This window comes from Callospermophilus lateralis, chromosome 16 (genome assembly GCF_048772815.1).
Source record: "Callospermophilus lateralis isolate mCalLat2 chromosome 16, mCalLat2.hap1, whole genome shotgun sequence".
NCBI lineage: Eukaryota > Metazoa > Chordata > Mammalia > Rodentia > Sciuridae > Callospermophilus > Callospermophilus lateralis.
Genome location: NC_135320.1, coordinates 63,648,595 through 63,663,183, shown reverse-complemented (window position 1 = coordinate 63,663,183; position 14,589 = coordinate 63,648,595). Strand labels below are relative to the sequence as shown.

Below are 14,589 nucleotides of genomic sequence, written 5' to 3'. Positions count from 1 at the left end.
AGGCAGTTTGGCGCCGCAGTGGTTTCTGGGATGGGAACCACGCCGCTTCCCAGCCTCAGCTCCAGGAGTGAAGCGCGGACCTTTCAACAAGAGCTTTATTAATTCCCACGCTTGGATCTTAGAAAGAGATGGAGGTGGCGGCTAATTGCTCCCTGCGGGTGAAGAGACCTCTGTTGGACCCCCGCTTCGAGGGTTACAAGCTCTCTCTCGAGCCACTGCCCTGTTACCAGCTGGAGCTTGACGCAGGTGGGAAGCTGTGGCGACCCCTCACACTCCCTTCCTTTGCTCTTTCGGCTGCCATCGGCCTGAGCCTTCCCGCGTTTTCTTTCTGTGTATTAGGGCAAGCAGAACAACATGGCCTTCGTTACTGCCGGTCGCGCTGGGGTGCACACAGGGTGGTTGCCTCTGGATAACGATGCCCTTCAGCCCCGTGAAAACCGCTTAGGTGTGGCTCTTCACCAGCGGGACCCTGGGTCCGCCCTCGACCCCGAGGTGGGGCTTACGGGTGATGCCTGAGCTCGGACCGCCGGTCCACCCCGCTGGCCCTGCGGTGGGGAAAGCTCGGGACGTTCTCTGGACGTTGTCCGTCAACGTGTTAGCTGAGAAGCCACACCTCCTTGGAAAAACCCCAACGCCTGTTTTCCTTTGACGCAGAGCCATTGCTTAGAGGAGAAACTACATACCTGTCAGAGCATTTTCAGTTTCCCAGGTCCTGGCACCTGAGGACTGTCGCAGAAAAAATATCGCTAGACATTTTTGGAAGAAAGATGATTTTGTAATCACACTGCTGATTGCTTTGTTTTAGTAACCACATTGCTACTAACTGTTAGTAGCTGGCCAGAACGTTTTCATTGTAAAAAGTACATTTACGTTGATGATAGAGCCCGGAGGTTTGCCTAATTTTTAACACGCTTCTGATTCTGGTGCAGGTTGTCAGTGAGTGGATCACACTTTGAGAAATACGGGTCCAGAGTTAATTAATAGACGTTATAGTATCAAAGAAGTGTTTGTTTATCCGATTATTAAATACAAAAACATCTATAGAGGGCCTGTTCTGTTACATGCCAGTGTTATCAAGATGAATAGGACACAGTCCATAAGTGGATAACATAACTATTATTTCGTCAGGAAGAAAATGCCAAATAAGTATAAAATAATGTGGGAAGGCAGTGATGGATATGTGTATAAAACACAATGGTAATTCTTGAATAACTAGCCTGTGGATCTGGGCCAGCTTTCTGGAGAAGTTGATATCTAAGTTGTGCTATAAAGAATATAGGTTAACCAATATGAGAGAAGATACGCTTGATTTTTCGTTTCCTTTTCTGCCTTCCTCCCACCCTATTTTCAGTCTCTGTTTCCTAGTCAGTAAATAGTACCACCATATTTTGTGAGCTGATACATTAGAAAAAAAAAAAAAAAAAAACTAAACAAAAACCCAAAAAGCACTTATTGTTGCTGACAAATTGATTGTTACTGACAAATTCATAGATTGCCTACCTACTTGATTCTTCTAGTCCTGGATGGGCTCATTCATGCATTCTTGTTCAGTTATGGGTCTGCTAGGCAACTGGGCTCATCATGACTAGATTTTTTTCATCTGCTTGGGTGTTCTTTGCCATTGACTGATTTAAGATTCTTTCAGATGACCTTTGCTTAACTCTCCTTGTGGTCTGTCATCCTTCTGCAGGCTAGCTCAGGCTCTTTGGAGGATATGAGTAGCAGTGCATAAGTGCTTTTTTCAGGCTGCTCCTTGCAACAAGTTTTTTGCTCCACTGGTCAAAGCCAATCAAATAATCAAGTCTGGAGTCCATGTGGAAAGGTCATAAAGAAGGCGTAGATCCAGGGAGGCATAAAAATTGTGACTGTTAATTTAGTCTGTATAGTTATTTATGTTTGAGTATTTCTTTGTGAAGTCCTCAGTTCAACTTGTCAGCAAGTGCCCTAAACTCCTGATTTTTACTTCTCCATGTTTCCTAGTCCAAATCGTTGTTTTCACTTGCCTAAAATATAGTAGTTTTCTGACTAGCCTTCTTGCTTTCACTTTAGAGATCCTTCATTTCATTCTCCATAAATCAGTAATTATTGTAGTTCTAGATTCTATATTGGATGGATGTTTCCTCCACTAGACTTTGAATTCCATGATGTTTCTCTTTTATTCACTACTTTGTTTTAGTTCTTGGCACATAGTAGGTACTCAATAAGTTGAATGAATGAAGTTGTTGAGGACATTCCATTTGTGGAAAAACATGAGCTAAAAGGAAAAGAAGATCAGTAGGCCGTATGCAGAATGCTGTTGCAGTCCTGTATTGGTAAAAAATTTTGCAAAAAGAGGAGTTAGACTGATGAGGGCACTATTCATCTTTTGGACTTTATCCTTTGCTTCCTAGACTTTTTCATGTGCAATTGCAATAAAAGATAAAGTTCAGTTGTCATAGTTTTGCCAGCATTTTAATTTGCTAAGTGGAAATGCACTTTTGCTTTACTGGTTAAATCAAATAAAATAATCAAATCTAGAGTCAGTGTGGGATATTGTAACATTAAAAAATCAGGAATTGAATTCTTGCAATAAATGATACTCCAAAGTGAAAGCATTTAAGCTGGCTGGGGTGGTGAATGGCTGTAATCCCCAGCAATTGAAATTGAGGTAGGAGGATCGCAAGTTCCAGGCTAGCCTGGGCAACTTAGTGAGACCCTGTCCCCAAATATAAAGGGCTGGAGATGTAGCTTAGTGGTAAAGACCCCCTGGTTCAATCCCCACTGCCTAAATAAATGAATAAATTAATTTACTTTATTAAAATCACACTGTCTCCCCTCGCCCATATTTCACAATGTTGGTCTTAGATTCTGTGTTTAGAAGGCAAAACCAGAGGTAATGTGGTGCTGTTTGAGGGTTTTTAAGTATAAAGGGAAATAAGCAAATTTGGTGGTTAAATCATTTACCCTATGGCTCTGTAGTTATTTAGAAGACCAGAGAAATGGAGACAACTGTCTGAAGGCTTTTATGAATTACTTGAGAACAAAAGAGATATAGTAAGGCAAAAGGCTAAGAAATTTCTGACCTGTTCATGATTATTGAGGGCTCTTTGCTCCTATAGGAGAATGTATTTGTTATATTATTGTTTAATGTTACTTTTTTGGGCTGTTACATTTTCATGGACATTTCCAGTGTTTCATCCACACAGTGGTCCTAAAAAAAAATGGATAATTATTTCCTTCCTAATCCATAGAACGTATATTTGTTAACCATTCCTTGCAAGTACACACTTCCTCAAGTGAAACAGCTAGTTTCCTCAACTTCTGTCAAGTCTTTCAAAATTATGATTTCACATTTGTAGTGTTCCTAATGGGTCTTCCTGAATTTATCCCTGTTTTGCTCCAGTCTGTTTTCGACATTATTTCCACCTATAAAGGTCACTTCTTGAACCACTCACCTTCTAAAATCAACCCAACAAATTAACTGTCTTTTTCTATTTGCTTAGTTTGCTATTTGTGTATGAAGATATAAAAAGATAAAAGTTCGAGTGTGTATAATAAGCATTATAAGCACTCTCTTAAAAACTCACATCTGAACTTTACTCTCCTGCTAAACAACCTAATGAATTCTTATTACACTTTATTATCAATAAAGAAATAAAGACAAGGACTTTCACAGTCTAACTTCTGCCTAGTTCTCTAACTTCATTCATTTCTAGCCATTCTTCGTAATGGTTTTTTTTGTTCTGTATGTAGCAGTATGTCCTCCATTTGGTTCTTTGAACATACAGTTTTACTCCTACTTTTTTTGCTTAGAGTACAGAGTTATATGTGGATGTATGAGTATATTTCTTCTTACTTACCTTTTATGTCTTGGCTTAATCCTTGAAAAACTTTCATTAGTCTCCCAAGTAAAACTCACTACTTTTTGTGTTCTTTAGTAACCGGTAATTTTTCTTCATAACATCACAGTTTAATATATAAAATTATGATGTAAAAATTATGTAAGATTTATGTAACTGAGTGCTGTCCATTTCTTCACTTAATTGTAAGTGCTAAGAAGATACTATGTACTCTTTGTTCATCACTGTATCAAAATATTTTCTAGATAAATGATTGAATAAGTGTAAGTTAGCCAGGATTCAAATCAGGTATTAGAAGCAGGAAAGGTAAGTAAGCATTCTGCAAGAAGAAAATAGTTGTGATTAGAATACAGTAAAGCATATACTTTATATCAAGATAATATATTGGCCCATAATAGTCCACTTACATATTTTCTATTGCAGAAATTAATTACAGGTCCTGGGCAGCATTGAGCTGTAAGCATGGAGAGGCAAGTAGGAGCTTGAGAGGAAGAGAATATGTTTGTCAGATTTAAAATGAGGGAGGCAACTAATGTTTTAGTGAAGAATGCCCTTTTCTGTAAGTAGGAAGCCTTGTGTCTATTCCAGCTGTGACACTGTTTTGAAGGATTTGACATGATATTAGAGAAGTTGCAGTTGGTATTTATATTTATTTCCATATCTGTGTAGTGATAAAATAAAAACATTCTCTTTATTTCTTAATGTGTGTTTAAAATGAAAATATAATAAAATGGAAACATTTAAAATTATAAAAATACTTTATAAAATTGGGCTTATTATTTGCCCTAAAGGCAGGAAAACCTTCATTCTTAGAATTTGTTTTAATTATAAAAAGTGCCTAAAAGAAGAGTTATGATTTAAAAAAATCTATCTACTACAGTCACTATGTTCTAGGTTCTAAAGGGTATAACCATATCCTCCTACTAGTCATCTGCACACAGTGCATGTTAGATATCCAGAAATTATTTCTGAGTGATCATATAATGAATTGCCCTGAAGCAGCCTTTGTGATTGTCATGCATGGTTTCTTTGCCTTTTAGGTATTCTGTAAAAAGGAACAATCTGAATAAAACTCTTGATGATTATGTTTGTTTATTTATTATATTTCAGCTGTGGCAGAAGTAAAACTTCGTGATGATCAATATACACTGGAACACATGCATGCTTTTGGGATGTATAATTACCTACACTGTGATTCATGGTATCAAGACAGTGTCTACTATATTGATAACCTTGGAAGAATAATGAATTTAACAGTGATGCTGGTAAGAAAAATAAATATACTATATAATAATAGAATTTATCCAGTTCTATTTGATCTTTAATTTTTCCTTTGAATCTGATATCCACGCAATTAAGGTACATATATCTTTAGTATATATAAGGCTCAATTTTTGCTTGATTCAATTTAAATTTTGTCCTTTGTTCCTGTTATCCTTAATTATTTATTCCGGTTTGCTCCCATCGTTATGTGATCTATTTAATTGAATTTATAAATCTGGATGTAGCTAATTTGGTTGCTTTTTCCCATGTGATATGTTTTTAGTTTTAGTTGTTACATTAGTTATTTTTAACTATATAATTGGGTAAAACATTTAGGATTGTTTGATCCACTGCAAATTGATTCTTTTAATATTATAAAATATCTCTCTTTATCTGTAGTATCTGGTAATAAATTTGTCTTAAAATCATCTTTGTCTGGTATTAGCATAATCATTGTTGGCTTTTTAAAAATTATTATCTTTTTCTTTAAATTTATCAGTGTTTTTTTTTGCGGGGGGGGGGGGGGGGGTTGTTACACTTGTAGCCTCATACATACCAGATAAGTGCTCTAACACTGACCTACATCCCTAATCTTTTTCCAATTTTATTTTAAGATTGGGTCTTGCTAATTTGCACAGACTAGCTCAAACTTGTGATCCTCCTGCTTTAGACTCCTAAGTAGCTGGTATTATAGGTATGTACCACAACTACTGACCATCGTGACCAACTGTGTTCTTATTTTTAAAGTGTATTCCTTACAAAAAACCTTTGGTTTTCTTTTAAATGCAATATGATAATCTTTGTCTTTTTATTAGAGGGATTAATGTATTTATATTTAATTTAATTACTGATAGTCTTGGGTTTTATGTTGCCATCTTGCTATTTCTTTCGAGTTTATTCTTTGTTCCTTGGTATCTATGTTCTTACTTTTTGGGAGGCTAAATTGATATTTTTCATTTTACTTTCTTAAAATTCCATTTGATTTTCTCTTTTGACTTTGTATCTAAACCTGTTAGTATTTTATTTATAATGGTCAGTGTAGAGATTATAGTATTTGTCCTCAGCTTGTCAAAGTCTGCCTCTAATATGATTCCACTTAAAGTGTAAAATCCTACAGTAATTTAACTCCTTTTACTTTCTTTCCCTCTCATCCTTTGAGCTACTTTTGTCATATGTTTTACATCTTCATATATTGTAAGCACCATAATACATTGTTAATATATTTACTTAAAACAGCTAGTAGTTTGTCCATTGGTTTCTTAACTACTATCTGCATCTTCCAGTCCTCTTACACATTGTACCTACAAGGTATTCTAATTTGCTTGTCTCCTCTTACTGCTTCTTTCTTAAATTTTTACCAAATCCAAACTTTTTAATTTTAGAAGAGACAAGGTGCTCGTGTAATTTCAAAAACAGAAAATAAAAAATAAATGTCACTAAATACATCTTCCTGACCCTATCTTTTTTATCTATCTTGTCTTCAGTATTCATTTTCCAGCAATTTTTAAAAAGTTTTTTGTTTGTTCTTTCAGAGGTAATGGGTTTTTTTGTTTATTGATTTTGCAAGTATACACCTGAAGTGATATATATGTATATGTGTATATATATTTTCTTAAAAATACAAAGTTTTTCTTTTGGTATTTACAGTTCATAAGGCTTTCTTTTCAACATTGTCTTCTACCACTTGTATACTATATTCAAGCAACACCAAATCCTTGCAGTTCTTGAGACAGACCCTGTGTCCTGTTGCCCCTAGACCTTTTCTTATGTGATTACCTCTACTTGGTATATGCTCTTAGTTCCGCCGTGTCAGGCTGCTTTCTAATTTTTAATTAAGGCCCAGTTAATTATTTCTTAATTTAGGAGGCTTGCCCTGACATTCTGCTGAATCAAAAATATTCACACCACTGACTGTCAGATCTACATGGGCTGTGAATTCCCTCTATGCCAAAGCAATTTTACTGCACAGGGTCAGATACTATAGGTTTTGTGGGCCTATCCCTTATCATAATTATTGACTTTCTGTTTTAGTGGGAAAATAGCAATAAACAGTTGTAAATGGATGATTGTGATGAACTTCCAATAAAGCTTTATTTACAAAAGGAGACAGAGGCCCAGAATTGCCTTGTGAATTATAATTTGCCTACCCCTGGACTAAGGCCATAGATCTTTCTTATGTTTCTATAATCCTAGCATCCAGCATATGACTTAGTTAGTATATTTGTTAAATGGAGATCAGCTGTAAAAAACTCATTCAGACTCTTTCTTTTATTTCTAATCCAGGTATAGGTTCTGTATTGGTGTTGCAGTGTTTGTCTCAAAATGTTAGGGAGGAAAAGTCACACATTTTCTGGTACTGAGAAATCTTCCCTCTAGGTGGCTCCAAACACCTAAGCAAAATTCCGATTGTTTCTTGTGTGAACAGAAGAGATAGAATCTGTCCTCTTAAGTCCAATTGATTTTCTTCACTAGAGCTGCCTTGACTTAGAATTACTTCAGACCTAATGTGTATAAACCAGTTAAAGTAATAGAACATATATGTGATTTAGTGACTATGTTTTGATTTGTATGACAAAATAAATTTTGTTTTAGAGTTGTGGATATACGTGTATGTATATGAAAATTTTCCTGTAATTTTGCCAATAACAAAGATTTTTTAAAAGTTAAAGCACAGTGTGTAAAAATATTTTGAAAAGTGAAAGGTAGTATGCACATTTAAGGAGGTGGAATTAATATAGGATGCCTTACAATGAAGGAAACTAAGGAATAGAGATATAAATAACTTGTCCAAGTCAAACAGAATTTGAAGCAGAGTCTGGATTTGAACTAGTCTGTTCCAGTGTTCTACAATGTTCCACCCATTCTCCTTATTATTGGCTAATAAGACAATATATCAAGGTAAATAGTATGATGTGGCATTGTCCAAGCAAATAGTTTTTTGTCTTGACAAATTAAAATTCAGTTTAAATTTTTGTGCTTAATGTTAACGTTTATATATTCTTCTTCTTTTAAATTTTTATTGACTCTTTTTAGTTATATGTGACAACAAAATTCATTTTGTTGTAGTTATACAAGCATGAAATATATGTTATTCTAATTAGGACCCTATTCTTGTGTGTGTATACAATGGTGGATTCCCTGTAGTGTATTCATATATGTACATAGGAAAATTATGTCAGATTCATTCCACTGCCTTTCCTGTTCCTGTCCCCTTTCCTTCATTCCCCTTTGTCTATTCTACTGAATATCTGTTCTTTCCCTCTCTCTGATTATTGTGGGGTCAGCTTCTACATATCAGCAAAAACATTTGGCTTTTGGCTTTTTGGTCTTATGTAATTTAGCTTGGTAGTCTCCAGATCCATCTGTTTACTGGCAAATGTCATAAAGACATTTTTCTTAATGGCTGAATAATACTCCTTTGTGTATATGTATCACATTTTCTTTATCCATTCATCTGTTGAAGGGCGCCTAGGTTGGCTCCATAGCTTATCCATTGTGAATTGAGCTGCCATAAACATTGATGTGGCTGAGGTACTGTAGTATGATTATTTTAAATCCTTTGGCTGTATACCAAGGAGTTGGGTAACTGGTCAAATGGTGGTCCCATTCCTTGTTTTCTGAGTAATCTCCATACTGTTTTCCAGAGGGGTTGCACCAATTTGTAGTCCCACCAGCAATGTATTTGTAGTCTTGATCATTGCCTTTCTAACTAGAGTGAGATGAGATCTCAGTGTAGTTTTAACTTTACATTTCTCTAATTGCTAGAGATATTGTTATATATTTGTTGACCATTTATATTCTTTTGAGACGTGTCTGTTTAGTTCCTTTGCCCATTTATTGATTAGGTTATTTGTGGGGTTTTTTTTTTGGGTGTGTGTGTGTGTGTGTGTGTGTGTGTGTTAAGCTTTTTGAGTTCTTTATATTTCCTGGATGTATCTGAGATGTATGTGGCAAAGATTTTTTCCCATTCTGTAAGTTCTCTCTTCATGCTGTGGATTGTTTCCTTTCCAGGTAAGAAGTTTTTTAGTTTGATGTCATCTCATTTTACTTCTTGTGCTTCAGGAGTCTTGTTAAGGAAGTCAATTCCTGAACCAGAATGTCGGAGTGTTGAGCCTACAATTTTTTCTAGTATATGCAGAGTTGCTGGTCAAATTTCTTGGTTTTTGATTCACCTTGAGTTGACTTTTGTGCAGGATGAGAGATAGGAGTTAAATTTCATTCTTCTACATACGGGTTTCCAGTTTTCCAAGCACCATTTGTTGAAGAGGCTATCTTTACTTTAGTGTACATGTATGGTGCCTTTGTCTAATATGAGATAACTGGTTTCTTGTGGGTTTGTCTCTTGTGTTTTCTATTCCATTCTCAATAAGGAGTACTTTGGCTATTCCGGGCTTTTTAAAAAATGAATTTCATTACTGCTTTTCTGATTTCTATGAAGAACATCATTGGAGTTTTGATGGGAATTGCATTGAATCTGTATAGCACTTTTGGTAGTATGGCCATTGTGATAATATTAATTCTGCTTATCTAAAAACATGGGAGATCTTTCTATCTTCTGAGATCTTCCACAATTTCTTTCTTTAGTTTTCTGAAGTTTTCAATGTAGAGGTCCTTCACTTTGTTAGATTGATTCCTAAGTATTTTTTTTTTTTTGAGGTTATTTTGAATGGGAATTTTTTCCTAACTTCTCTTTCCACTAATTCATCATCTTCTTAAAATTAAATTTGTTCATAATGCAGTAAATTATATTATATATATAAATATACAAATGGAGATGTATTTACTCAGTCATATGTTAATAAATGTTGAACAACCAACTTTCTGGACAGTGGGTTGAGGGCTAATTTGTAGAGTTCACCAACTTCTGTGGTGTAAAATATTCCTATCAAGGCTGATTTCAAACTACTGCTTGCAGGATTTTTAGAAATTTAATACTTAGCTTCCATGAGTCAGTAGGCATTGCTTTAGCATATTACTGTATCTGCTAGAACTAAATTTAAAGAACAAAAAGTAGAAAATAAAAAGTGAAATAGTACCATTTAGCTCATTTAAATTTGGTGAGAGGTTTAGTCAGTTAAGTAGCTGTGATAATGAAATGTTTATAGTGCATAATTTGAACACTAAATAATTCATAGATTTTTATATATTAAGGAATTATTACTTTTAATTAATAATAATTACTTAAAGTAGGTTTATGATATTGTAGGGATTTTTGTTTGTTTTTGTAGTCCTATCAGAGATTGGTACCCAAATACTTTGTTGGAATAACTAGGATTTTCTTCATAGTGATGTGGGTACATATACATGTATGGGAAATTAGACTTATCATAATCTAATGATAATAATTGGAATTATATGTTGGGTATATGGGGATTCATTATATTTTACCTATTTTACTATATAAAAATCTTAAAGACATAAATCTGTCTCTTTCCTATGTGGGATTCTAGTTTCTTAAATAGACATGAGAGTAGTATTTATTATAGTGGGAACACTTTTACAGCATACTCTTTTTTTGGAGGGGGGGTGCTGGGGATTGAACTCAGGAGCACTCCCCAGCCCTATTTCATATTTTATTTAGAGACAGGGTCTTACTGAGTTGCTTAGCACCTCACTCTTGTTGAGGCTGGCTTTGAACTCATGATCCCTGTGTCTCAGCTTCCTCAGCTGTTGGGATTACAGGTGTGCACAACCGTGCCAGTTTACACTATACTCTTATGATATAAATTTTTAGTAGTACTATGGGATGAATTCTGTCCCCCTAAATTCATATATTGCAGCTCCAGTTCCCCATGTGTCTGAGGTTAGAGTTAGGGTTTTTAGGAGGTAATGAAGAGTAATTAAATAAAGTCATAGGACTGAGGACCTGCTCAAATAGGGTTGTGGACTTTAGATGCAGAGGAAGAGAGAGATGTCTTTCCTAATGCACAGATGAAGTAAAAGCTATGTGAGGATGCAGCAAGAAGGCAGCATCTGCAAGCCAACTAGAATGCCTCCCAGCAGCTGACTCTGTTGGACCTTAATGTGACCTTGTAGCTTTGAAACTGAAGAATATCTGTTAAAATTCCCAGTATGTAGTATTTTGTTTGGCAGCCCTAGTAGACTAATACAGGTATATATTGATTTAGACCTGACTCTGCCTTGGACATATTGGCTCTGTGATATTGGGCAAATTGCTCCCTCATTTTAGGCCCTTATGTCTTTATGAGAATATAAAAGGCTTGAATTCTCATCAATGTTGTCTCTGAAACCCTAAGCCCTAAAGAATTCCTTGGCACCGCATAGGCAAGGAAGATCTACCCTCCACTCTAACCGCTGTATGTGTTTGTCTATTTCATATAAAATTTTTTAAAAGAAGGGGCTTCCTGGCAAAGACAATTTAACAATTAGATAAGATCATCCCTAAGACTTGTTCTAGTATTTTATTATGTTTTCATATAAATCCAGAGAATATGTTTTTGAATATTCAATTATAATGATTATTTAACATTTGATATCGATATACAGTGTTATTTAATATTTATTCTTGTAAGGTATATTATTCCATTAATTTCAGATTTTGAAATTGCTGGCAGCCATGGACCTGCATAGTGTACAGATTGTAGTTATATCCCTGAAACAATCACTTTGATGACTATAAATATATAAATTGTATAACTGCTTGTTGTCAAATGTTTGCTTGAAGTTTTTATGCTGTGGTTTTTAGAATCATGCTTATTTACGTAAATTAACTGGGGAAGAACAGGAAAAGTGAGCTAGTCTTAAAATTAAAGAAAAAATATAAGTTAATGTAGATATTCTGTTTTCCTTATAACTGATTCTTTTTGTAAAAATAATTCAGACTACTTAAATCAATCTGCTTCTTTAATATTTCAAAGCTACTTATATGTTTTGATTAATTTGGCTTATTTGTAGCATCTATATAGATGCTCTAAAGATTTCTACTATTATTTATAGGTGAAATTCCATTTCTTTGTTTCTTTATCTCTTTTATTTTATTTTATTTTTTTGGTTAGTAAAATAGAAATAGTTTGCTCCTGGGGAACATTTTCAGTGAAACCTGGTGATAGTAGTTTAAATAAATGTCTTGTTTCTTCTCCTTTAGGAGGAAGATTTTCCTAGATATTTCTTAAAGGCTCATCTAAAACCATTTTTATTTGTTCTATTTTACTGGTTTTTCATCTTTCATTATTTGCTAGAAAAAATTAAAGGTGTACTCAGTTTTCTTTGGTTTTCTGAGATACATAATTTTTCTGAATAAGAAATATTTTTCTTAAAACATTTATTGAATATTTCTATATATACATACACAAAGTGGTAACATGCAAAGTGGAAATAATAATAAGATGCCAAAATAAGGAGGAATGACAAATGTTAAAGGATGTATGTTCAAGGAAGATTTCATAAAATGTCACCCTAACAGAGTTCTGAAGGATGAGTTAGAAGTTACCATGCAGATTGGGGCTAACTGGATACATGCACAACTTAATAGGCAAATTTGGCAAACTTCACCAGGCATTATTATTCACTGAGGGTATTCTATTTTTGTGTGTCCAATGCATAGAATATGCATGGAAAGACTTGGAGGGAATACAGGTTATAGATGGAGATGAGGTTGCTAAGGTGACAGATGGTCAGATTTGAAGCAGACCAGGAGTGGTCATGTTATTTGTATTCAGCAGTGGAAAGGTAAATGAGAAAGGCTGTTTCTTTTGTTTGTTTTGTTGTTGTTGTTTTTCCCCCTTGTTTAGTGCTATGCTGGACTGAAAGATGGGCAAGGATAGGGTCCCATTTAGGACTCAGAAGTTTGGTTTTGTCAGTTAACTCATTGATAATCAGAATTTGGAATACTAAATTTCAGTTTAAGTCACAAAGGATTGGTTGGAAGTCTGAAATGAGAGCTTAGTGATTGTATTTGAAATACAGATAAGCAGCTTAGACTGGTCGGTATATTTTTCTTCTATTGCAAAATTTTTATGGAAAATCAGATACTGTAATTATGCTTAAAAAAACTTGATATTAAATTAGAGCAGAGATTAATATGTTTTTATTCTTTTTCATGACCTATTTTATCTTTTCTATGAATAACTTAGAGGAACTGGTTATAGTTTCTTATTTAGTTTCTCTTTGTGGGCTTTACTTAAAGATACTATATACATGTACACTTTGTATGGGCGCTATATATTTGAATGTTGTATACAAACAAGCCATGTTCTTGCTTAGTATTCATTCTTGTGAATTCTGTTGCCCAATGCATGATCATTCATGTTCACGTTCTGTGCACGCATAGTTTATACCATATTGTGTCTTTTAATTTTAAGAATATTTTTTTCTAGGTTCTGTTTGTTTCTATTTGTTTAAGAAGACAGAAAATCTGGAATGTCACTCATGAGAATTCTGTAAGAATGTTAACTTACAGAGTTCAACTCAGTCTAATTTATACTCTTCACTCAGCATACAAAATAAAATTTTTTCTACTTTTTTTTAACATCAAAATGTAAACCACTTCTCTCTCTCTCTCTCAATATGACCTTAACATTGAAATAATACCCACCTTCGTTATGTATTTATGTATGTTCAAATCAACATTTGTCTTTTCATATACACAGTGTACATTTATTGACTTTCCTGATAAATTAGAACTTTTTGGCATAATTTAGAATGGTGATTTTTGAAAGTTTTTACAAGTTGCCTTCTTTCCTAGTTCTTAATTATCATTCTCATCCCTAAACTATTAGCACTTCATATGTATCCTCTAACAGTTGGATTATAAATTCTTGAATTATTTAGTTGAAAAGACATAATGCACTCTGAAAGTAGTTTAGTATATCTTCCAGGAAAAAGATCCACCTCATATTTTTTTCCCTTCGGCTGGTAAATGACAGTGTAGGACTGAGTGCCCCTAAATGTTGGTTTCTTTTCCCCTAGGCTAGCAGATGTCCTTAGAGAGGAGTTCTTTAGTGTTTTTTGTTTGTTTGTTTGTTTGTTTGTTTGTTTGTTTGTTTTGTCAGAGAGGTAGTTAAAGGGCCCTGATCCTGACTTTCTGGAATAAAGCAGAGGAAGAAAATATGTGTTCTTATCTTTTAATATGTAGGTATTCACTGAATCCTCTTTTTGGCTCTGTGCCCAGCTGTCTAGAATTAGTCTGTTCTGTTGAGAGCCACAGCCGAAGGGGCCCCAGCAAACTTCCAGCTGCCAGCTGATGATTGGCTCACAGCGGCCCCAGCAAACTTCTAGCTGCCAACTGATTGGCTCCTCTGCGGTGATGCTCATTGGGTTGTTTCCCCGCCCTTTCAGACCACGGAGCTGCTCATTGGGGGACTTTTTTTGGTCCGCCCATGCGACCCAGCCAATTGGCCTCAAGAGCAGGAGGAGTGGGGGAGGTTGAGAGGCTTGTGGGAAGCTGGTGGTGGCAGTTGGGCTCTGAAGATTTTCCTGAAGAGCTGTGTGGTTTGGCCTGTGTGTTCTAAAAATAAAGTTCATTTCT

The 14,589-nt window shown here is 35.0% G+C and overlaps 1 protein-coding gene across 2 annotated transcripts in view; it reads left to right on the top strand.

Moving 5' to 3' along the window:
* The first annotated feature begins 39 nt into the window (after positions 1 to 39).
* Nudcd1 (NudC domain containing 1) overlaps positions 40 to 14,589 on the top strand; it is a 55,141-nt gene continuing 40,591 nt past the window's right edge. For both annotated transcript variants that reach the window (XM_076835502.1, XM_076835501.1), the window contains exons 1-2: positions 40 to 246; positions 4,950 to 5,104. In XM_076835502.1, the coding sequence (XP_076691617.1) occupies positions 129 to 246; positions 4,950 to 5,104 (273 nt within the window). In that variant the 5' untranslated portion in view covers positions 40 to 128. The remainder of the gene's footprint in view (positions 247 to 4,949; positions 5,105 to 14,589) is intronic.